This window comes from Triticum aestivum, unplaced genomic scaffold (assembly GCF_018294505.1).
Source record: "Triticum aestivum cultivar Chinese Spring unplaced genomic scaffold, IWGSC CS RefSeq v2.1 scaffold4B_scf_1987, whole genome shotgun sequence".
Taxonomy (NCBI): domain Eukaryota; kingdom Viridiplantae; phylum Streptophyta; class Magnoliopsida; order Poales; family Poaceae; genus Triticum; species Triticum aestivum.
Genome location: NW_025225099.1, coordinates 778,600 through 800,951, shown reverse-complemented (window position 1 = coordinate 800,951; position 22,352 = coordinate 778,600). Strand labels below are relative to the sequence as shown.

At 44.2% G+C, this 22,352-nt stretch overlaps 1 protein-coding gene across 11 annotated transcripts; it reads left to right on the top strand.

The window, feature by feature from the left end:
* The first annotated feature begins 6,508 nt into the window (after window positions 1-6,508).
* Window positions 6,509-14,610, top strand: LOC123172061 (uncharacterized RING finger protein P8B7.15c). Of its 11 annotated transcripts, none has more exons than XR_006485459.1 (9): window positions 6,523-7,420; window positions 7,522-7,724; window positions 7,876-8,016; window positions 8,105-8,166; window positions 8,561-8,766; window positions 8,980-9,169; window positions 10,245-10,337; window positions 11,872-12,550; window positions 12,627-14,610. XR_006485459.1 is itself a non-coding variant. In XM_044589104.1 (6 exons), exons 1-6 carry the CDS (start codon window positions 7,363-7,365, stop codon window positions 9,055-9,057), a joined length of 600 nt encoding a protein of 199 aa, XP_044445039.1. In that variant the 5' UTR covers window positions 6,509-7,362; the 3' UTR covers window positions 9,058-9,543. The 11 variants fall into 11 exon arrangements, 2 of the variants coding, with proteins under 2 accessions (XP_044445039.1, XP_044445038.1); XR_006485452.1 differs by having other exon boundaries at window positions 6,721-7,420; window positions 7,522-7,597; window positions 11,872-12,878; window positions 13,463-14,610; XR_006485456.1 differs by lacking the exons at window positions 11,872-12,550; window positions 12,627-14,610 and adding an exon at window positions 11,224-11,544 and having other exon boundaries at window positions 6,696-7,420; window positions 7,522-7,597; window positions 8,561-8,745.
* The last annotated feature ends 7,742 nt before the right edge of the window (window positions 14,611-22,352 follow it).

The following is a 22,352-nucleotide window of genomic DNA, read 5'->3' as shown; positions in this document are numbered from 1 at the left end:
AGCGCCTCGTGCGCTGCCGGCCTCCTCCAGCCGTCGCCGGAGCCGCCCTCTCCGTCGTCGACCCCAGGTGTCGCCACCCCCCTGCTCGCGACCCCGCCTCCTTCCTCTTCTTCTCTCTCTCTCAGATCCCTCTCTCCCTCCCGCAGGTAGCCGCCGCCGCCATGGAGATCGTCCTGCCGCCGCCGTCCCCCGAACCCGGCCGGCATCCGCCGGATCCGCCCCGCGCCGCCCTGATCCCGACCTCCTCCGTCGCCGGCGCGCCACCCTCGCCGGATTTTCTTCGCGCCGTCGACCTCCCCTGCCTCCGCGCATGAGCGCAAGGATGAACGCCCCGCCCGTCGCCCGCGTGGGCCTCCCCAGCGCCCGGCCCAGCCAGCGCCAGGAAGGCCCAGCCTCCTCCGCGGCCTGCCCGCACCTCCTCTCCGCAGTTCTGGGCTGAGGCCCATGGTGAGCAGCACCCCCAGCCCCTTCTCTGTGTTCAGCCCAGCAGTGCTCCAGATTCAGCCCTTGACTTGTTTTTTTCTGTGCTGCGAATTTGCTAATTATCCAGGGAATTATAGATTTACAGAAAAGTCCTTGCACTTCATGCATTTAATATCTCTCAAACTGTGCATCGGATTAAAATAATTTATATATGTAAAATGCTCAGAAAATTGTGTAGATTAATAATATGCCACTTTCATCTATGTTAAAAATGTTTAACATGTTGTTTGTGTTTATTTTGCATAATGCCATGTTAAAATGCTTTATTTCATAACTAAATAACCGTAGCTCCGAATTTAATAAACTTTATATGTAAATGGGGTGGAAAAATGCCTAGTTTAACATGGTGCACTTTATTTTCCTGTTTAACAACATTAAAATTGTTTTTAGGGCATAACAGTACCAAATCCATAATTTGCATATGGGGATTTTCGGAATTGTTGTTTTGTTGTTCCGGCCTCATTTAAACTTGCCTAGATAGGTAGTTTTCATATGCTTCACCCCTTGCCATGTTTAATAACATTTAATATTGCTGGGTACATAACCGAGAGCGAACTAAATAATTGATGTGGTGTTTCGTCAATATGCAACTCGTTGCATATTGAGCTCCACTTAACTTGTAGTATTGTTTGTTGCACTTTGCCATGCCATGACTCATTAACCGGACATGCATCATACTTGTTTGTGCATCATGCCATGTTCATGCTTGTGCATTTACCATGTTGTTTGTTTCTTTCCGGTGTTGCTTCTTAGTTCTGGTAATGTTGCGTTCGTGAGGATTCGTTCGACTGCTCCCGTTCGTCTTCTTCATGGACTCGTTCTTCTTCCTTGCGGGATCTCATGCAAGATGACCGCTACCCTGGATCTCACTACTATCATTGCTATGCTAGTTGCTTCGTTCTATCGCTTTGCTGCGCTACCTATCATCTGTTTATCGAGCCATCCCTTGTTGCCATGAACCTCTAACCTTTGACACCTTACCTATGCAAACCATGGATTGACTATGTTACCGCTTTGCTCAGCCCTCTTATAGCGTTGCTAGTTGCAGGTGAAGTTGGAGATTTCTCCATGGTGGACAGGATTTTGGTTGGGATATCACAATATCTCTTATATTATTAATGCATCTATATACTTGGTAAAGGGTGGAAGACTTGGCCTTTTGCCTGGTGTTTTGTTCCACTCTTGCCGCCCTAGTTTCCGTCATATTGGTGTTATGTTCCCGGATTTTGCGTTCCTTACGCGGTCGGGTGATTTATGGGACCCCCTTGACAGTTCGCTTTGAATAAAACTCCTCCAGCAAGGCCCAACATTGGTTTTACCATTTGCCTCACCTAGCCCTTTTTTCCCTTGGGTTTCCGGAGCCCGAGGGTCATCTTTATGTACCCCCCCGGGCCAGTGCTCGTCGTGAGTGTTGGTCCAACCTGTCAGCCGCCGGTGGCCACCAGGGGCAACTCTGGGCTGGCCTACCGGAAGTTTGGACAATCCGTTGTGCCCTGAGAACGCGATACGTGCAGCTCCTATCAGGATTTGTCGGCACATTCGGGCGGCTTTGCTGGTCTTGTTTTACCATTGTCGAAATGTCTTGTAAACCGGGATTCCAAGTCTGATCGGGTCTTCCTGGGAGAAGGTCTATTCCTTCGTTGATCGCGAGAGCTTGTCATGGGCTAAGTTGGGACACCCCTGCAGGGTATAATCTTTCGAAAGTCGTGCCTGCGGTTATAGGCAGATGGGAATTTGTTAATGTCCGGTTGTAGATAACTTGACACCAGATCCGAATTAAAATGCATCAACCGCGTGTGTAGCCGTGATGGTCTCTTCTCGGCGGAGTCCGGGAAGTGAACACGGTTTCTGGGTTATGTTTGACGTAAGTAGGAGTTCAGGATCACTTCTTGATCATTACTAGTTGACGACCGTTCTACTTGCTCTCTTCTCGCTCTTATTTGCGTATGTTAGCCACCATATCATGCTTAGTCGCTGCTGCAGCCTCACCACTTTACCCCTTCCTTTCCCTTTAAGCTTTGCTAGTCTTGATACCCATGGTAATGGGATTGCTGAGTCCTCGTGGCTCACAGATTACTACAACAACAGTTGCAGGTACAGGTTATGCGATGATCATGACGCGAGAGCGATGCTTGCTTGCATTGAGTTCTTCTTCTGCTTCTTCGATCAGGGTATAGGTTCCAGGTCGGCAGCCTGGGCTAGCAGGGTGGATGTCATTTGAGGTTCTGTTTGTGATTCATCCGTAGACGGATGATGCTCTTATGTATTGTAATGTTGAATTCGTGTGGCATTGTATGCCTTATGTATGTATCCCCATCTATTATGTAATGTTGATGTAATGATATCCACCTTGCAAAAGCGTTTCAATATGCGGTTCTATCCTTGGTGGGACCTTCGAGTCTCTTTAGGATAGTATCGCATATTGGGCGTGACATTGGTACTCCGTGCCTGCGCTTGCCTCCTTTGCACCAAAGAGGAAACAAGGACACTGCGCGGGCTGGCGCCCGCCTGACCTTGATCGTCATGGCTTCCGTCATGGGCACCTCGCGAGGTACCCCTTGCCTTGATCTCTCCGCCTCCTCGCGAGCCTGCCTGATGAGGCCACTCCTGAGAAGGCCTTGTGTCGTCCGCCCCGTGTGGCTTGGCCCCTCGCGAGGGTCTTGAGTGTTGGTTGATGAAGACGGGCCGTACTGGGCCACTGGTTGAGCCACACCGCAGGCAGGCAAGTCTGGGGACCCCCGTTCCCAGAACGCCGACAGTCGTCGAGGGTGGAGCTGATAGTAAACGTACCGTCAGCGCCAGCCGGCCCTGCTGCGACCTTCTTCATAGCAGGTGCAACAACCTTGGATCTCTTGCTATTGGAACTCTCCGGCAAGTCCTCAATTGGTGCAGCATACTCCGAAGAGGGGCGCTTCACGGAATCCTCGCTGGCATCCTTATTAGCTTTCTTCTTTTTCTTGTTTTCCTTGGCGGGAGCAGGAGCTTCCACGGCCTCTGCAATGACTGCTTCTCGGTACATCTTGTCCATGCATATGATTGTGTCTTTCTTGTCTGATGGAATGGAAATGATGCCCATTGGCCCCGGCATCTTCAGAGTGTTGCAGGCATAGTGGGATGCCGCCATGAATTTGGCCAGGGCTGGGCGACCAAGGATTCCACTGTACGGCGGGGGGAGGTCAACCACATCAAACACAATCTTCTTGGTTCGGTAGTTTAATTCCCCCCCCCTAACATCACCGTCAGTATGATCTTCCCCTTAGGATGACTCCTGTCGGGGTTGATCCCTTGGAACCTACCAGTAACCTTGGGTTCTTCACTGCTATCTGGAATTTGTTGGTGACCTTTGGAGAAATCAGAATCAACCCTGCCCTGCCATCAACCAACATCTTTGTGACCTTGAGGTTGCGGATTATTGGTGAGACCAACAACGGCTAGCACCCTACCGCGGTGGTGTGGTCAGGGTGGTCCTCTCCATCAAAGATGATGGGTGTGTGGGACCACTTGAGCGGCTTCCGAAAATCCACCACTGGCTCCATGGCATTGACTTCACGCGCCCACTGTTTAAGTTGGCGGTGAGAGGAGTGCAAAGATGCACCCCCCGTCAATGCATAGGGCATTAGTGGCTTTCTGGAACTCCTGCTCGCTGGTTTCCTCTTCATCTCCCTCATCACTCTCGTCATCACAATCCTTCTTCTGACAGCCTTTGACGGGTTTCCCTTGATACTGAGAAGCCTTGCGGGGATGACCTGTTCTGCCACCTCAGCCCTTCCCGCTAGCGCCACCTTGGTCTTTCTCCTTATCACACTTCTCGTACTTAGCCCTTTGCTTCTTGACGAGTTGCTCAACCTGATGACACTCCTGAAGATCGTGGCCTTTGGTCCGATGGATCTTGGAGTACGACCCATCACCCTTCCCAGCTTTCTCGGCAGCCGCGCCTTCCCGGCAATCAGTGCACGCTGCAGCTTCCTTGCCGAGGGCCTCGGTCTTGGCCTTCTAGCCGGTACTAGGTGCACTCGATCCATGAACAGTCATCATGGCTTTATCCTTGCGCTTCTTTTTGTGCTTCTTGTTCTTCTTCTTCTAGTTGGTGACATCGTCCTCGTCCTCTGAGTCAATGTCGACGCCATCCTCCTCACCGGGGAGCTGCCTCCCCTCCTCTATGCGGGCACACTTATCCACCAGAGTATATGTCTCGTTCACAGTCTTGGGAAACATCTCGTTCATTTTGGAATGTATCATGCGGTTGCGCACGTGTAACATCCCAAATTTTCAAATTTGGTATGTTAATAGGATCATTCTTTTTCATCATGATTCTCTATGCATATTTGAAATTTTCTGATTGTTCAAATCGTTATTGCAAGTTAAGGCAAATATTTGGAGTGGAGATAATATGACTTATCCCCTATAAATTAAATTTAGAAAATGTTAATGATATTATCTGGAGTTTACAGAAACTATTTTGGGATTTTTAGAAATTCAAAATTATTTTATAGTTGTTATAATGCTCTTTATATGCTTGTATTGCATACACGTTTTTTTTTCAAAAGTGAATTTGTGTTGTAAAAATGTTCTCTGTTTTGTATAGTAGTAGTAATGTTTTATTGTGTGTTCTGGTATTTTTAGGAAGTCATATGGTATTTTGTTTTCTTCAATTACACCTCCTACACAATATTATATTTTTCCTAGAATTTACTGTTCATCAGGGCTCCCAGCAGACCATTTCTATTCATCGCCCACTGCGCTGGAGCAGTGCAGCAGCAGCTAGCAGGCCGAAGCCCAGCAAGCAGCCCACCTCGCTGCTCCTTTTTTTTTCTCTGCCGCTGACCACCCAGACCCACATGCCATCTCTCTCCTTTCCCGTGTTCTTCCTGGAGACCAGTTTCCGATCCAAATCCTCGCCGACTCGGCTTGGATCTTGCCCCTCTCGCACGAGAACTAATCTATAAATAATCCCCTTGCTCTTCTCTGCCGATTTTTGGCAAAATCCCTCTCTCCCGTGCCGTTTCGCCTCGTTCATATCTCGCCGGAGTTCACCGCCGTCTGAAGCTTCCGCCGGTCGATTGCATCGCCCCTGGAGGTTCCCAGCTTCTCCTCTTTCCCCTAGTATGTTTCCCTTGGTCTCCTCTGCCTCCCTCATCTATTATTTCTCGCAAGGAAGCACTACACCGAGTCCATCGAGCTCGTCCGGAGCTCAACTCCACCGCCGCCGCTCCAGCCGGTCGCCACCGCTGTGGGAGCAAGCCCCATTCACCCCTGCGGACGTGTTCGAGTTCACTGACGCCCGCGGCACCTTGTCGTGCCTTCCCAAAGTCCCGGAGGTCCCTGTAACTGCCGCCAACTTCAAATCCAAGCCGCCCTATGGCCGTCGTCTTCCTCAAGTCCGGAGGCCAGCCCCTGTTTCACCGGTGAGTCCCTGTCGTCCGTCCGATCTCCATCCAACCGCTGTAATTAGATCGCCCATGTTTTTTATTTATTTACCGAAACATTTTCCTTTAAGTTGCGGTCGTTCGCTGTTTAGCCACAACAGCAAACCACTCCAGCCTATTACAGTTGCACCATGTGGCAACGTCCCAGCAGTCGCGGTAGTTCTTCCAGGAACACTGTCATGGCACAATTTGTTTCGCAGATTTCATATCAAATTTTCGTTTAGGTATATCTTGAGATCCGTAACTCTAAATGTATCGATTCTTTATCCTGAGTACTTGTAACGACCAGGAGAATACTGTAGAATCAAAATTTCACATTTTTGAGCTGTTTAAATTTGAATTTGCTCAAATTTGAATTTAACCTTTTGGACGCTATATCTTTCAAATCGTTCATCCAAATTAGTTGATTCTTTTTGCACTGTGATCATACTAGCATGTAGATATGATATACCTACTGTTACATTTTGTTAATCATGTTTTTATTTGAATTCCTTGCTGTTGACTTTATTGTGGTGTTATGTAAGTATGATTTATTTATCAGTGCCTCCGTTAATCGAGAAATAAGAGATCCAGTCAATCCTAGACGCTCTCAGAGCTCACGCGATTCTGGCCGTCCGATTCATTTACTTGATGCGTTTTCGGGCGTCCGATCGAGCCCTCGGATGATCTGGGCCGCCGGATCATAACCGAGCCCCTGTAGCAATGAACAGTTTCACTTCGCGGTAAATATCTGCTGCCACCGCCGGTTAATACAGCACCCCGCCGAGGGCAATTTTGGGATTTCACCTAGGCCGGTGGAACGTGCCCTCTCCCGATTCGCCGCCCTCTCCCCAATCGAAGAGACGCGTAGGGTTTGACCTCTCCTCGCTTCTTTCCCGCATGTCTCTCTCTCGCAGTCGTCGTCGCCGCCAGCCATCCTCCCCATCGCCCCCTTTCCCCGCCCGTCCCGCTCGCCGTGGCCTTCGCCGATGACCGCGGCCCTGCGCAGCACAGTGCCGAGCTCATGAGAATGAGAGGAGAGGAGCCGCCACCCAACCCAACCCATCCAACCAAGGAGCCCGTCCCATCCCACTCCCCACGACGTCTCCCCTCCCATCTCTCTCGCACCCACCTCGCCGCCGGCCATGGCCGCCCTCATCCTCTCCTCCCCTCCCCTCCCCTCCTCTCCTCCTCCCCCGTCATCAGAAGAGAAGACAAGACGAGATGGAGGGAGATCCACCGCGACTCAGCTGGTCAGGCGGCGCGCCCAGATCCGGCCTTGCTCTGGCCATCGCCGATGAGCTGCGCCCAGTTCAGCCATGGCGCGACCGAGCAGGCGAGGAGGGAGACTAGCTAGGAGTCCCCCCTCTCTCTCTCGGGGGGCGCCGCCCTTCATCTGCTCCCGCGATGGCGCCGGATCCACATCCACAGCCACGGCGCCGGCACCCATGGAGTGACCGTGTGCTTCTTCTCCATGGACATGGAGCTCCCACAACACACCATGGAAGGCCTGGAGCTCCTTCTCACAGCAGGTCCCTCTTCTCCTCCCCACCTCCGCACTGCTCTGCTCTGTTCTGTTCGATTGGATTTGGCCTCTCCCCTCTCTCACTCTCTCCCTGATTCATGCGCGCAGGTGCACCGCGTACAGGAGGGAAGACCAACGCTCCTCCGGGTCTGCTTCTTCCCGGGTCGCCGTTGCTCCACGGAAGGTATCACACCCCCTCTCTCATGCTCTGGTTGTCCCTGATTCATGCGCGCAGGTGCACCGCGTACAGGAGGGAAGACCAACGCTCCTCCGGGTCTGCTTCTTCCCGGGTCGCCGTTGCTCCACGGAAGGTATCACACCCCCTCTCTCATGCTCTGGTTGTCCACCCCCACTCTCATGCTCTGATTCATAGTAGGAAATTTCAGGGATGGAACTGAGATTACATGTGAAATTTAAGGAGATGTTTTTTTGCATATGCTAATATTGTACCACTAATTGCAGGCGGAAAGTCATAGAAGATGGTTCATTAGCTTCAAACAGATCAGTGGTTACTGAATCAGTCTCAAAATCTTGTTCCTCCGCAGAAGTGAAAGATGAAGATGCTGCAATTGCAGTTGTGATTGATGCAGCTGAACTTAAATGGTTAGAATACAACATTTCCTTCTTGCATAAGTCAGCAGCTAGATTTTTTGGTACCTTTTCTGATAATCATATTTAATGGTGCATGCAGGGGAGAGCAGTCATTTAGGAGAGGACAAGCTCCTGGAAGGTTTACATCAGGACGCCATAATGGTAATGCAGGAATTCCCTGTCTTCAGTGTCATGTTCTTTTGAGTTATGATTATGCTAGCAGATAATATGAAAAGATTCTCTTAAAAATCAAAGCCATTGTTATGATGAAAAAGAGTGTGTAGGTGTTCAAGCTTTGCGGACACCAGATTTCTTTTCTTTTTGGCACGGTAGACCATGTTTCAATTGGATCTTTTTTGACAGTAACTAGACAATTGTTTCCAGCCCATTAGACAACCTTTGAACTCTAGCAGATTTTCATACAAATTTTGATAGATTCACGGTTTTTTGTGAATATGTGAACTATACCGCTGCATAATATGCTTGTGTTGTTCTGTGAATGTGTTCAGAATACTGTTTAACATGTGCTCTGTTTGACAAATCTTTCAAATTGAAGGCCATGGATCATCAGAAAGGGAGGCACCTCCACCCGGCTATGTGTGCCGCAGCTGCGGAGTTCCAGGCCATTTCATTCAACATTGCCCACAGGAAAACCAGATGCCTCCACCTAGCTATACCTGCTACAGATGCCGGGTTCCAGGGCATTTTATTCAGCATTGCCCAACCATTGGCGGTTCCAAGGCAGTTTATATTTACTGTGATGTTAGTGTTCTTTATTAGCATGATAGCATCTTCACTTTGTTTTTTCAAATAAATTCATTGTTCAGTATTTACTGCTCTACTTTATTCATAAATCCATTGTTCATTTTTGTTTATTAAAATAGCCATGTCTATCTGCTATTCCTAGGATTTCCTTAAATAACTATGCTAATAAATATGTCCATCTCGGAGAGAATTAATCTTGCTTCCTTGCAGACTCTGAACATGAGGACCATGTGGACTAAACTTGCATGTGGGTGCACCAAGGAGAAGGTCCCACTTATCAAGGGATAACAACTAATTGGTCAGACTTTGTGAAGACAGGGGTTGGATAATTTGGAGAATGTCTTTGCATTCAAGGCTAAAAGGGGCAAAGTGTCGCTCGTTGTCTACCTGTTTTGACAAGGTTGGTTACAAGGTTGTCATCATACTATCCATGCAAATGTTTCCTGTGATTTCATCTGCTAAACAATGATGCATTAGCAGAACTATATAGGTTCATTGTGAGCGTTCGCTTGGACTTATCTCACACCGTTGATCTGGCTCGCTTTGGTTATGTAATAAGCCAACTATTGTATCTACTTAGTGTTGATCCATCAGCTTGGCTTACTTTTGGAACATACTACGTATTCCCCCATTTGTCATGAACTTTTAGATCTAATGTTTCATGCTTCTGGTATATTTGATGGCCTTACCTTTTGTCATTGTTTGGACAAATTGCTCTACACTGGACACTTATGTATCAAGGCAATGCCATGCTTCTGATGCAACCTTATTGTATTGGACTGATCCATTATTTGAGCAATCACTCTAGTTTTCCTTTGCAATGGTTAATACATTGTTTATGCGCTTGGACAATAAGTTGAGTCAGGCACCCATGAGAATTGATTTGGTGTATGGCACTGTACCCGCGAGAAATTTTATGCAGTTGATTTCTATCTAAATATTCCTTGGGCCAGTTCATAGATAATGATTCTGTACTATAGCTGTATTATCGGATTGGATAACCTTTTTTGTATGTACTGGGAGTGGAGGTTTCCATGTCTATTGAGCATTGATCGGTTAGAACAGCTGATGAAGAATGGAGCCCTTTGGTTGGAATTTCTTATATAACTTGCGGCGTCGTAGGTTCCATAGAATTTGTTAAGGAAAGTGCATCGAATAGAAATGGCTTTTGCTAAGAGAACAGGGTATACTTTTTGTGATGCATGGCGGGTTGTCCTTTTAGCTTCTTAGTCATTGTGTATGGATGGTTTGGTTAATGCCGGTTTTAATCGCTGACATGATCTTGGAGGTTTGGTTCAATTAAAAATATCATGTCATGTTACCAGCATAGATGCTATTTTCTTATAACTACCCCTTTCTTCCTGTCACAGTAGCACCATTCCAGATTGTGCATTAATAATGAAAACCTATCTATGATCTGTTGGTCTGATCCATTTATTCTTTTTTTATTTATGTGATGACTTTTCTGATTACAGGAAGCTGAAGGTGTTACCATTCATGGACATGGAACAGAAGCTGCCCGGATATTGTGACAACAAATGGAGGTTAAATCGGGAAGCGAAAGCCAGGTGATACCTTGATCACTATCTTTACTACTCTCATGCATATTCTACTGTCGAAATCTAGATGCAGTATTTCCACATTGGAAAACTTTGTATGGTCCATGGACTGAAAGTTTATTTGTTTTGGGGAACTCTCATTGGTAGGATTTTGCACTAGGACGCTTTTTATGGGCATATACAACATTATTTTTTACTGATGTCTGATTATTGTAGCTTCAAACTATTCCCTGTGATGTTTTTCTTGAACTATATTCACTGTGGTGTTTGTACTACTGCATTTATTCCTCAGAACATTTGACGGCCCAGTAATAATAGTGCTAATACAAACTTTATGAAGGTTCAAGTATTTGGGTTCTAGCTCCAGATTGGATATGGTAGCTGCTTATTGATTTTCCTATTCATCTGGCAGGATTAAGGCATTGTTGTTACTTGCCTACCAATTTTAAGCTGACAGTTTCTTATTTTACTTTCGTCTGAATATTGGGATGCCTAGCAAATCAACTCTTTTGTACTCGACAATTCTGAGTTTGATCGTTAAATCTGAATATAGTTTAGAAATAGTTTTTTATGACTTGGACTATTGGTTTCGTTTCCTTCGGCCTTTGTTTGTGCTCCAACAGCAAATAGGCACATGGGGCATGCCACCACGCCGTAAATTTGGGTGGCCGCTGAGGGCACTTTTGACATTTCGCTTACCCCTGCGCAATGTGCCTTCCTTCGATTCATTGCTCTTTGCCCAATCGACGAGACGCTTAGGGCTGCGGCCGCCAGCCCTATACCTCCCCCTCTCTAATCTCTCGAGCGCCGCAAAGAGCTTACTATTTCCATTTGCTCAGCAAAGTTTTGAGATATTCCATCCTAATTATCTAATTGTAATGCTTTTATGATGCAGGACTATTATCTTGTGATGTGGCTTTCTTGTATCACATTTGCCTTGCTTCTCCTGAAAGAGATACCATTTTGTTGGTGTTTACTGGTTAATCCTTTTGCATATGTTTACGGATGGATACTCGATGTTCTCGGTTCATATCGTTGCTGATACTTGCCTTCTCTTGCTGATTTCCCAAATCATGCACATAGCTATTTTAGTATGGGTTACAATATCCCTTTGTAAAAAAGCATATATGTATGTTACCTTTTGTGTGAGTGAAATATTCATCAGCATTGTAGTGGACATATGCTCTTTGTACTAAATTTGATGTTTTCTACTGAATCATTCGATTCTTGGTACCGGACTAATGCTTCCATGAGAAATAGCAGGCGCTGGATCATTGCCGTAGATAGTCTTCCTCATGTGTCTTTGAGAAATCCTAATGCTAGATCAGTGGCTCAAATTTTGCTTTTGTATCTATTTGGCGCCACTCTATCTATATCTTTTTTGTACCACCTTCATTGCAATTACGAATACAATGTTTGGTCGGACATAAGGTTCGACTGCTTTGAGTTGTTTACAGGGCACACTGAGTTGTTTTAGTTCTGATGAAGATGTCGTTGGATCGATGTTGTTCTTACACCTTTGATTTGATACATTTATTACCAGGTTGGATACGACCGCATCGGCAGGGGTGCAGGTTGCGGCAAGCCGCAGCTTCCATCTAGTCATATAGATTGTCCAGAGTGCGAAGCAGATCAGAATTAATCGTTAGGGTACCTCAACATCGTTCAAGGCAAGTTTGCACTTTTGATTTTGCTCATTGTATATTATGCTATGCATGTGTGATTTTAAGCTATGGTAAACGTTTGGCCTGATATGTGTATCTCATGTTGTCATGTTTGGTATTGATTGTGTTATGTGATGGTGTGATCAACTTGCTATGGTAGACGTGGGCATGTGTCGAGTGATCCATGATAGTGGTGAGTGTTTATAGATGTAGGCTTGGGATTATTAAATAGGTGAATGCGTCATTGGCAGAGCGCTCTATTGTCCCTAGAGAATGCATCATTGACAGAGCACACTTGAGGCGAGGTATAGTTTTTGGAACTTAAATCTGGTGAATGCGTCCTTGGTAGAATCCCTCTCTCCCGTGCCGTTTCGCCTCGTTCAGATCTCAAGGGAGTTCACCGCCCTTTGAAGCTTCTGTCGGTCGATTGCATCGCTTTTGGAGGTTCCCAGCTTCTCCTCCTGCCCCCTCTCTCCCGTGTTGTTTCGCCTCGTTCAGATATCGTCGGAGTTCGCCGCCGTCTGAAGCATCCATCGGTTGATTGCATCGCCTCTGGAGGTTCCCAGCTTCTCCTCTCGCCCCTAGTATATTTCCCTTGGTCTCCTTCTCCTCCCTCATCTATTATTTCTTGCAGGGAAACACTACACTGAGTCCATCGAGCTCGTTCGGAGCTCAACTCCGCTGCCGCCGCTCCAGCCGGTTGCCACCGTTGGGGGAGCAAGCCCCATTCACCCCTGCGGACGTGTTTGAGTTCACCGACGCCTACGACACCTTGTCCTGCCTTCCTAGAGTCTCGGAGGTCCCTGTAACTGCCGCCAGCTTCAAATCCAAGCCGCCCTATGGTCGTCGTCTTCCTCAAGTCCGGAGGCCAGCCCCAGTTTCTCCGGTGAGTCCCTGTCGTCCGTCCGATCTCCATCCAACTGATGTTATTAGATCGCCCATGTTTATTTATTTATTTACCAAAACATTTTCCGTTAAGTTGCGGCCATTCGCCGTTTAGCCACAACAGCAAACCACTCCAGCCTATTACAGTTGCGCCATGTGACAACGTCACAACAACTGTGGTAGTTCTTCCAGGAACACTGTCATGGCACAATTTGTTTCGTAGATTTCATATCAAATTTTCGTTTAGGTATATCTTGAGATCCATAACTCTAAATTCATCGATTCTTTTTCCTCAGTACTCGTAGTGACCAGGAGAATACAGTGGAATCAAAATTTCACATTTTTTGAGCTGTTTAAATTTGAATTTGCTCAAATTTGAATTTAACCTTCCGGAGGCCATATCTTTCAAATCGTTGATCCAAATTAGTTGATTCTTTTTGCACTGTGATCCTACTAGCATGTAGATAAGATATACCTACTATTATGGTCTGTTAATTATGTTTTTATTTGAATTCCTTGCTGTTGACTTTATTGTGGTTTTATGTGGGTATGATTTATTTATCGGTGCCTTTGTTAATCGTATAGATTGTTCGGAGTGCGAAGCAGATCGGAATTAATCGTTAGAGTACTTCAACACCGTTCAAGGAAAGTTTGCACTTTTGATTTTGCTCATCCTATATTCTGCTATGCATGTGTGGTTTTATGCTATGGTAAACGTTTGGCCTGATATGTGTATCTCGTGTTGTCATGTTTGGTATTAATTGTGTTATGTGATGGTGTGATCAACTTGCTATGGTAGACGTGGGCATGTGTCAAGTGATCATGAAAGTGGTGAGTGTTTATGAGGGTGTTTGTTTCCAGGGACTTATTGGTTTAGGGACTTGAACAAGTCCTTATAAGTCCCATCTAAACCAAATAGGAGGGACTTATAGGGACTTAAAGTGGGCATTTGGGACTTATGCAATAAGACTCTCAAGGAGAGTCTTATAGGGACTTATAGTTGTAATATGGTCTTATAGGGACTTATAAGTCCCAGGAACCAAACAGGTAGGGACTTTTTAGGGACTTGAGACTTATAAGTTGGGACTAAAAAAGTCCTAGGACTTATGAACCAAAGAGGGCCTATAGCCGTAGGCTCGGGATTATTAACCAAGTGAATGCGTCACTGGCAGAGCGCTCTATTGTCCCTAGAGAATGCGCCATTGACAGAGCGCACTTGAGGCAAGGTATAATGTTTGAAACTTAAATCAGGTGAATGCGTCCTTGGCGGAGTGCTCTATTATTCCTAGAGAATGTGCCACTGATAGAGCGCACTTGAGACAATTCTGAAGTTCTTGTCATGTTTACTTAGAATCTTTGGGGTTATCTTGGGCGAGTAAGTTAGAGGCGGTTGTAAGTTCAGTTAGTGGAGGGAGGTAGCTGAAGACATTCTTCTCAAAACTATCTCGTGTGTTTTGTTTGTCATACTTTACTTGTGGATGTGCTATATCATTATGTGTGAATTGCCAATACATTCAATGTATTGACCCTTGTGGTTGCAACTTATCATGTTACAAGATTTTCAGATGATCAGTGAGAAGGGTTGTGAGTCTTCACTCAGCATTTCGCCAGTGGGCCTTGATGGGATTCATTGTTTGCTTATGCTACATTTCCGCTGTTATTATTAAGTAAAGCTAGTTATGTACTATGAGTTTGTAATACTTTATGAATTATGGATCATAGGTTATAGTAAATGATGCACTTGTTACTTTGATATTCCTATGTACTATGTGTGCTAGCGAATCGATCCAGGGACTAGCACAAAGACATCGAATCTTATCAGGTTCGGGTTGTTACAGCATGTTGGACTGGAATGCAGCTATCACAGCTGCCGGGTGGATGTCTGGGATGTTCGTGTGCACTTGGCTGAACCTCTGCATGTACTTCCGCAATGGGAGGAGCTGCAAGTCACTGGGCTGCCTAGGTTCTTGATGGCCGCCCGTGAAGGCGCCAAAAAACTTGTGGCACAGGTCAGCCCAGGTCAAGATGGAGTTCTCTGGCAGGTGTATCAGCCAACACCTCACATTTGGCTCGAGAGCCAAAGGGAAGGAGTTGGTGAACCCCTTCTCATCTCTTCCTCGGCAGCTTGAACAGCGATGGTGTAGATGCTTAAAAACTCTGCTGGGTTCAATCTTCCATCGTACTTCTCTAGTATTTCTGGCTTGAATGTGCGAGCTGATGACCAATGGACTTGTCGTAACTCACGAGTGAAGGCGGGGCACCCACCCTCGAAAGGCAGGTACCCACTCTCACGGGGCATGGGCTCATCAACGTCGGGGCCATTGCGCCTATCAGACTGGCGGTGGGTTTTGCAGAACCGTTCAATGGTGACACACACGTCTTCCCTCCGCCTGTCTTTCAGCACTCGCCGTTGGTCCCGACGCGCTCAAGGATTAGATGAAGCCATCGATACGTCGTTGGGCTCCAAGTCGTGTGGTTCTGGCTACGACCCTTGCGCTGGCTATCGTCGAGTGGATTCCATCGTGGGGGTGGCTCCTCCAGTATGGCCAGCGGCTCAAGATGTTGTCGCCTGTGGAGGTCGTGATGGGTCCGCTCACTGTGATCCTCCCGCCTCGGCAAAACCAATCAAGCGCTGAATGGTGGCTCTCCACTCTTCCATCTAATCAGCCGCTGGCGGGAATCTCAACAGGAGTTGGGCCTGCGCCATGGCCTCTGAAGCGGTGCTCGGCATGGATGACGACGTAGACCATAACGTCGTCTGGCTCCTCACGATGCCGGTCGTGGCAGAGCCATGTCCTCGTCGCTGTGAGCCAGACGCCAGGATGGCATGGTGACGAGGCGGATGTGTCTGGGGATCTGCAACTTTGTTTGGCGCATCAACTCGGTCAGGTTGCTCCGGGGGTGGCGCGTGCTTGACGGCCGCACCTGCAGCGGGGGCAGCCAGAGGGTTGCGGTTTGCCCTAGAGCGAGCGTCACCGTTGCGGCTGCGCCCTTCGGTGTGGTGGAGAGGTAGAGACGGAATAATCTCTCCACCCACGCCCTGTGGAGGGTGGCCGCTAGGATATATTGTTGGCGTTCTCCTTCTCCAGTGCCTCCTACTCCCGTTTTGGCCGCAAGGGAGGTGGCGACAACGCCGCATGCGCCGACTGATACGTCTCCAGCATATCTATATAATTTTTTATTGTTCCATGCTGTTATATTATCATTCTTGGATGTTTTACAATCATTTTATAGTAATTTTATATCAATTTTTTGGCATTAACCTATTGACATAGTGCCCAGTGCCAGTTGCTGTTTTCTACTTGTTTTTTACTTTGCAGGAAATCAATATCAAACGGAGTCCAAATGCAGTGAAACTTTTTATCGATTTTTTGGACAAGAAGACATCCAATGGGCCAAAGAAGTAACAGAGGGTCGTCCCGTGGTGAGCACAAGACACCAGGGCGCGCCTGGACGCCCAGGCGTGCCCTGGTGGGTTGTGCCCACCACGGTGGCCTCCTGCACCGCCTCTTTGCTCTATAAATACCCCAATATTTCAGAAACCCTATGGGAGTCGACGAAAATCAATTCCAGCCACCGCAAGTTCCAGAAACACCAAATCCAATCTAGACACCATCTCGGAGGGGTTCATCATGTCCATTGGTGCCTCTCCGATGATGCGTGTGTAGTTCTTTGTAGACCTACGGGTCCGTAGTTAGTAGCTAGATGGCTTCCTCTCTCTCTCTCTATCTCTCTCTCTCCCTCTCTTGATTATGAATACAATGGTCTCTTGGAGATCCATATGATGTAAGTCTTTTTGCGGTGTGTTTGTTAGGATACGATGAACTTTGAGTTTATGATCAGATCTATGTTTTTATCCATGAAAGTTATTTGAGTCTTCTTTGATCTCTTATAAGCATGATTGATTATAGCATCGTATTTGTTCTCCGATAGCAGTGGGAAGAGGTGCTTTGTGATGGGTTCGATCTTACGGTGCTTGATCCCAGTGACAGAAGGGGAAATGACACGTATGTATTGTTGCTATTAAGGATAACAAGATGGGGTCTATTTCTACATAAATAGATCTTGTCTACATCATGTCATCATTCTTATTGCATTACTCCATTTTCCCATGAACTTAATACACTAGATGCATGCTGGATAGCGGTCGATGTGTGGCGTAATAGTAGTAGATGCAGGCAGGAGTCGGTCTACTAATCTTGGACATGATGCCTATATAATGATCATTGATTGGATATCATCATGATTATTTGAAGTTCTATCAATTGCCCAACAGTAATTGTTTTCCCACCGTTTGCTATTTTTCTCGAGAGAAGCCACTAGTGAAACCTACGGCCTTCGGGTCTCTCCTTATCATATTTGGCTTTGCGATCTATTTTCCTTTTCTTTTATTTTCAGATCTATTAAACCAAAAATACAAAAATACCTTACTGCACTTTATTTTATTTACTATCTTTTATCCTATCTATCACAATTTTTTAATGCCTTCTCGCCAATTTGTGGCACCATTACCCGAAAGGGATTGACAACCTCTTTAACACGTCGGGTTGCGAGTATTTGTTATTTGTGTGCAGAGGCTGTTTATGTTATGTTGCTTGGTTCTCCCACTGGTTTGATAAGATTGGTCTTGTTATTGAGGGAAATACCTACCGTCCCTTTGCTACATCATCCCTTCCTCTTTGGGGAAATACCGACGCAGTTCAAGCAGGCATCAAAAGGAATTTCTGGTGTCGTTGCCAGGGAGACATCATCAACATCAACCATGTTCCTAATCACAAATCTCATCTCCTCGCAATTTACATTATTTGCCATTTGCCTCTCGTTTTCCTCTCCCCCACTTCACAAAAATTTGTCGTTTTATTCGCCCTCTTTTTCATTCGCCGTTTTCTCGTTAGATCTGTTTTTGAGTGCAATCTTATTCTGTATTCACCATGACTCAAGAGAACATCAAGTTGTGTGATTTCTCAAATACCAAAAGCAATGATTTTATTAGCACTTCAATTGCTCCTCCCGCCACTAGTGCGAAGTCTTGTGATATTAATACTGCTTTGCTGAATCTTGTTATGAAAGATCAATTTGCCGGTACTCCTAATGAGGACGCCGCGTCCCATCTTAACGCATTCGCGGAATTATGCGATATGCAAAAGAAAAAAGATGTGGACAATGATGTTGTGAAGTTGAAATTATTTCTGTTTTCTTTGCGAGATCGCGCAAAATTTTGTTTTCTTGTTTGCCTCGCAATAGTATCGATTCTTGGAACAAGTCCAAGGATGCTTTTATTACTAACTATTTTTCGCTTGTAAAAATCATTTCCCTTAGAACCTAGATCATGAATTTCAAGCAACTTGAACATGAGCATGTTGCACAATCTTGGGAAATGATGAGATTGATGCTAAGGAATTGTCCAACTCATGGGTTAAATCTTTGGATGATCATACACAAATTTTATGCGGGGTTGAATTTTTTTCTTGTAATCTTTTAGATTTCACCGCAGGGGCATTTTTATGGAAATTACCTTGGGTTAAGCTACTAAATTTCTTGACAATATTATGGCCAATTACCCACAATGGCATACCGAAAGAGCTCCTACTAGTAAAAAAGTCAATTCGGTAGAAGAGATAAATTCTTTGAGTGAAAAGTTGATGCTCTTATGAAGTTGGTTGCTAATAAAAGTGCTCCTATTGATTTTAATGATGTGCCTTTGTCTACCTTGATTGAGCAAAATAGTGATGCCATATATGTGAATTTTATCTCGCGAAACAATTTCAATAACAATGCTTATAGAGGTAATTTTAATCCTAGGCCTTTTCCTAGTAATTCCTCTAATAATTATGGTAATTCCTATGGTAATCCCACTCATAATAATAATAGAAACACCTCTGATCTTGAGAATAATATTAAAGAATTTATCAATACTCAATTTTTTTCAATTCTACGATAGAAGAAAAGCTGAATAAGGTTGATGATATGTCTAGAAGTATTGATAGAATTTCTCATGATGTAGAAACTCTCAAGATAAAAAATTTTGTGCCTAAAGTTGAAGAATCAATTAAAGCTCTTTATTTTTCTATGTATTAAAGTAAGCAAAGAACCGCTATGGTTAGAGATAAAAGAGAACTTTTAGAAAAAGCGCTTTCTAGCGATTGCTGTCATAAAAGTGATGAAGATCTTAAAATTATTGGTGTTTCTTCTGTTGAATCTTTTTTTTAGTAAAATTAAGATTGATGAAAAGGGGACTGGAGAAGAGTCAACTTTAGCTAGAAGGTGTCCCGATAATTCTGAGGGTGAAAATCTTGTTGAGAAAATTGATAAAAGTGGGTTTGAAGAGGTCAAGACTTTAACTAGTGATGTGCCCACTATTTTGGATTACAAAGACTTTAATTATGATAGTTGCTCTTTGGTTGATTGTATTTCTTTGTTGAAATCCATGATAAATTCACCCCATGCTTATGAACAAAATAAAGCTTTTACTAAACATATTGTTGATGCTATGATGAAAGCTTTTGAGGAAAAGTTGGAATTAGAAGTTTAAATTCCTAGAAAATTAATGATGAATGGGAACCTACCATCAAAGTCAGGATTACAAATTATGAGTGTTTTGCTTTATGTGACTTCGGTGCTAGTGTTTCTACAATTCCAAAATATTTATGTGATGTGCTTGGTCTTACCAATATTGAAGAATGCTCTTTAAATTTGCACTTGGTGGATTCTACTATTAAAAAGCCTATGGGAAGAATTAATGATGTTCTTATTCTTGCAAATAGGAATTATGTTCCCATAGAATTTATTGTTCTTGATATTGATTGCAATCCGTCTTGTCCAATTATACTTGGTAGAGCGCTTTTACGTACTATTGGTGTCGTGATTGATATGAAAGAAGGCAATATTAAATTCTAGTTTCCACTAAGAAAGGTATGGGACACTTCCCTAGAACAAGAATTAGGCCACCATATTAATCAATCATGAGGGCATCATATGGATCTAGAACTCAAGATTACAAAACTTAGATCCTACATGTTATGCCTAGCTAGGGGCGTAAAACGATAGTACTGGTTGGGAGGCAACCCGACTCGCATCTTTTTTGCTTTTTTGTTTTCTTGATATTTTCAATAAAATACACAATTATGCCTCTATTTAGATGCGTTTTTGTTATTTAAATTAGTGTTTGTGCCAAGCAAGGCCTTTGGGATGATTTGGGTGAGAGTTGATTTGATCTTGCTGAAAAACAGAAACTTTTGCGCTCACGATATTATTTTTAAATTTTATCAGAAGAGTGCTTTTGAGTTTATTAATTTTGTAGAGGATTAATAAACAAATTATTCACGTCTTCCTAATTTTTCAGAATTTTTGGAGTTACATAAGTATTCAAAGTAGTCAGATTGCAAAAGACTGTTTTGTTTTTGACAGATTCTGTTTTCTTTGCGTTGTGTGCTTGTTTGGATGATTCTATGGTTTTCTTTGAAGAGTTTTTGCCATAGAAAAGTTGGAATATAGTAGATATAATGCAAAAATAAAATATGAATGGGTTTGCAACAGTACTTATAGTAGTGGTTTGCTTTCTTATACTAATGGATCTCATGAAGGTTTTGTTGAGTTTTGTGTGATTGAAGTTTTAATGTTTTGGGTGATCTTACAATGGATGAAGGAACAAGGATTAGCAAAAGGCTAAGCTTGGGGATGCCCGAGTAACCCCAAGATAAGATTCAAGAAGTAGCAAGCAACTAAGCTTAGGGATGCCCCCGAGTGGCATCCCTTCTTTCTTCTAACAACCATCGATATTTTACTTGCAGCTATATTTTTATTCGTCACATATTATGAGTTTTGCTTGGAGCGCCTTGTGTGATATGAGTCTTTGGTTGTTTTTCTTTGTGTTTTAGTCTTTAATCCTTGATGGACACACCTTTTTGAGAGATCCAAAAATTATGCTATGCTTGCTCCTATGCTTCACTTAAATGTTTAGAGCCATGGAATTGCTCTAGTGCTTCACTTATATCTTTTTGAGCACGATGTACTTTGTTAGTTTTGAAGAAATGCTATGCTTCACTTATATTTATTTGGGAGTTAGTAGAACTTCTAAGAAATTCTCTCTTGCTCCACTTAGATTATTTTGAGAGAAAGAAATTTTATGCTCATGTTCTTCACTTACATTTGTTTGAGCTTATTAAAAGCAACATATGAAAATAGTCCCAAAGTGATAGATATCCAAGAAGGATATAACAAAAACTTTCATGAAGATCATTGGAAAAAATAAACTTGGTTCTTAGTAATGGTCTTGAGATATGATGATATGATATGTGAGTCATGTTGATGAGTAATTATGCTTTAGTAAGAATATTGGTGTTAAGGTTTGTGATTCCCTATGTAATCATGAAAGTCAATAGTAATGCAATGATATTTATATCCTACTTGTGGTGCATTATTCGGTCTTACTTATGCTTAATGCTTGGGTACGAGATTTTTCGTTTCTTGGTTGGTCGCTTCTCAATCTTTTTGCTAGCCTTCATTTTTGCACTAAGTATGATCACTACTTGTGCGTCCAAAACCCTTTAAGCCAGTTTTGCCATATGAGTCCACTATACCTACCTATATGCGGTATTTCCATGCCGTTCTAAGAAAATTTGCATGTGGCATCTCTAATTTTCAAAATAAATTTCTCTTTTGTGTGCTCGTACAGCTCGCTAGGCGGTGAGGGGTGGCCAATATTTTCCATGCTAGATGTGTTATTATCATGATGAGTGTTTATTCACTTGTCATTGCATGAGAGTACGACAAAGGTATTAGGGATGCCCAGTCCCGAAGTGAAAAAAATGAATTTACTTTATGTTGTCAAATAATAAATTCTTTGGAAAGTGTTGGTATGGAGGGCACTCGTGGATACGGGAGTAATGCTACATCTATGTAAAACACACACATAATCTAACGTAAATAGCAACATGGTGGGCTAGGATTGGGGAGAGGGGAGAAAGGGGCCCACCCCCCTTAAAATTAGTGGGGAGAGGATTTAGTTTAGGCATTTTACGTAACCTTTTGTAACTCTTTATGTAGATGTAGCATTATTGTGGATACGGTTAGCCATGGAAAGTGAAAGTATAGTGGAAAAAGGAATAAACTTTATTTTCTGTTTGGGAACCGCCTATGATGTATCTAGCATGGAAAGTGTTGGGAGCTCTAAGTCATTTTTGTTGGTGGGAAAAGTATGCCTCCCAAAATGTTTTTATCTCTCAATTTTTGCTTTGAGCTCTGACACCTCTACAAATCCCTACTTCCTTCTGCAAAGGGCCTTTCTTTTACTTTAGCCAATTTTTAATTTGAATTTGAGTCTCCATCTTCTCTCATAAAGCACCAACTAAGGGGCACTGTGATCGTATTTGAGCATTAGGTATAGCTAATATTCAAGTGTGTTTCATGAATGGATCAATGGTTGAGTATAATGGGCTAGGGATAACTTGCTTTACCATTGATATTTTGAAAGACA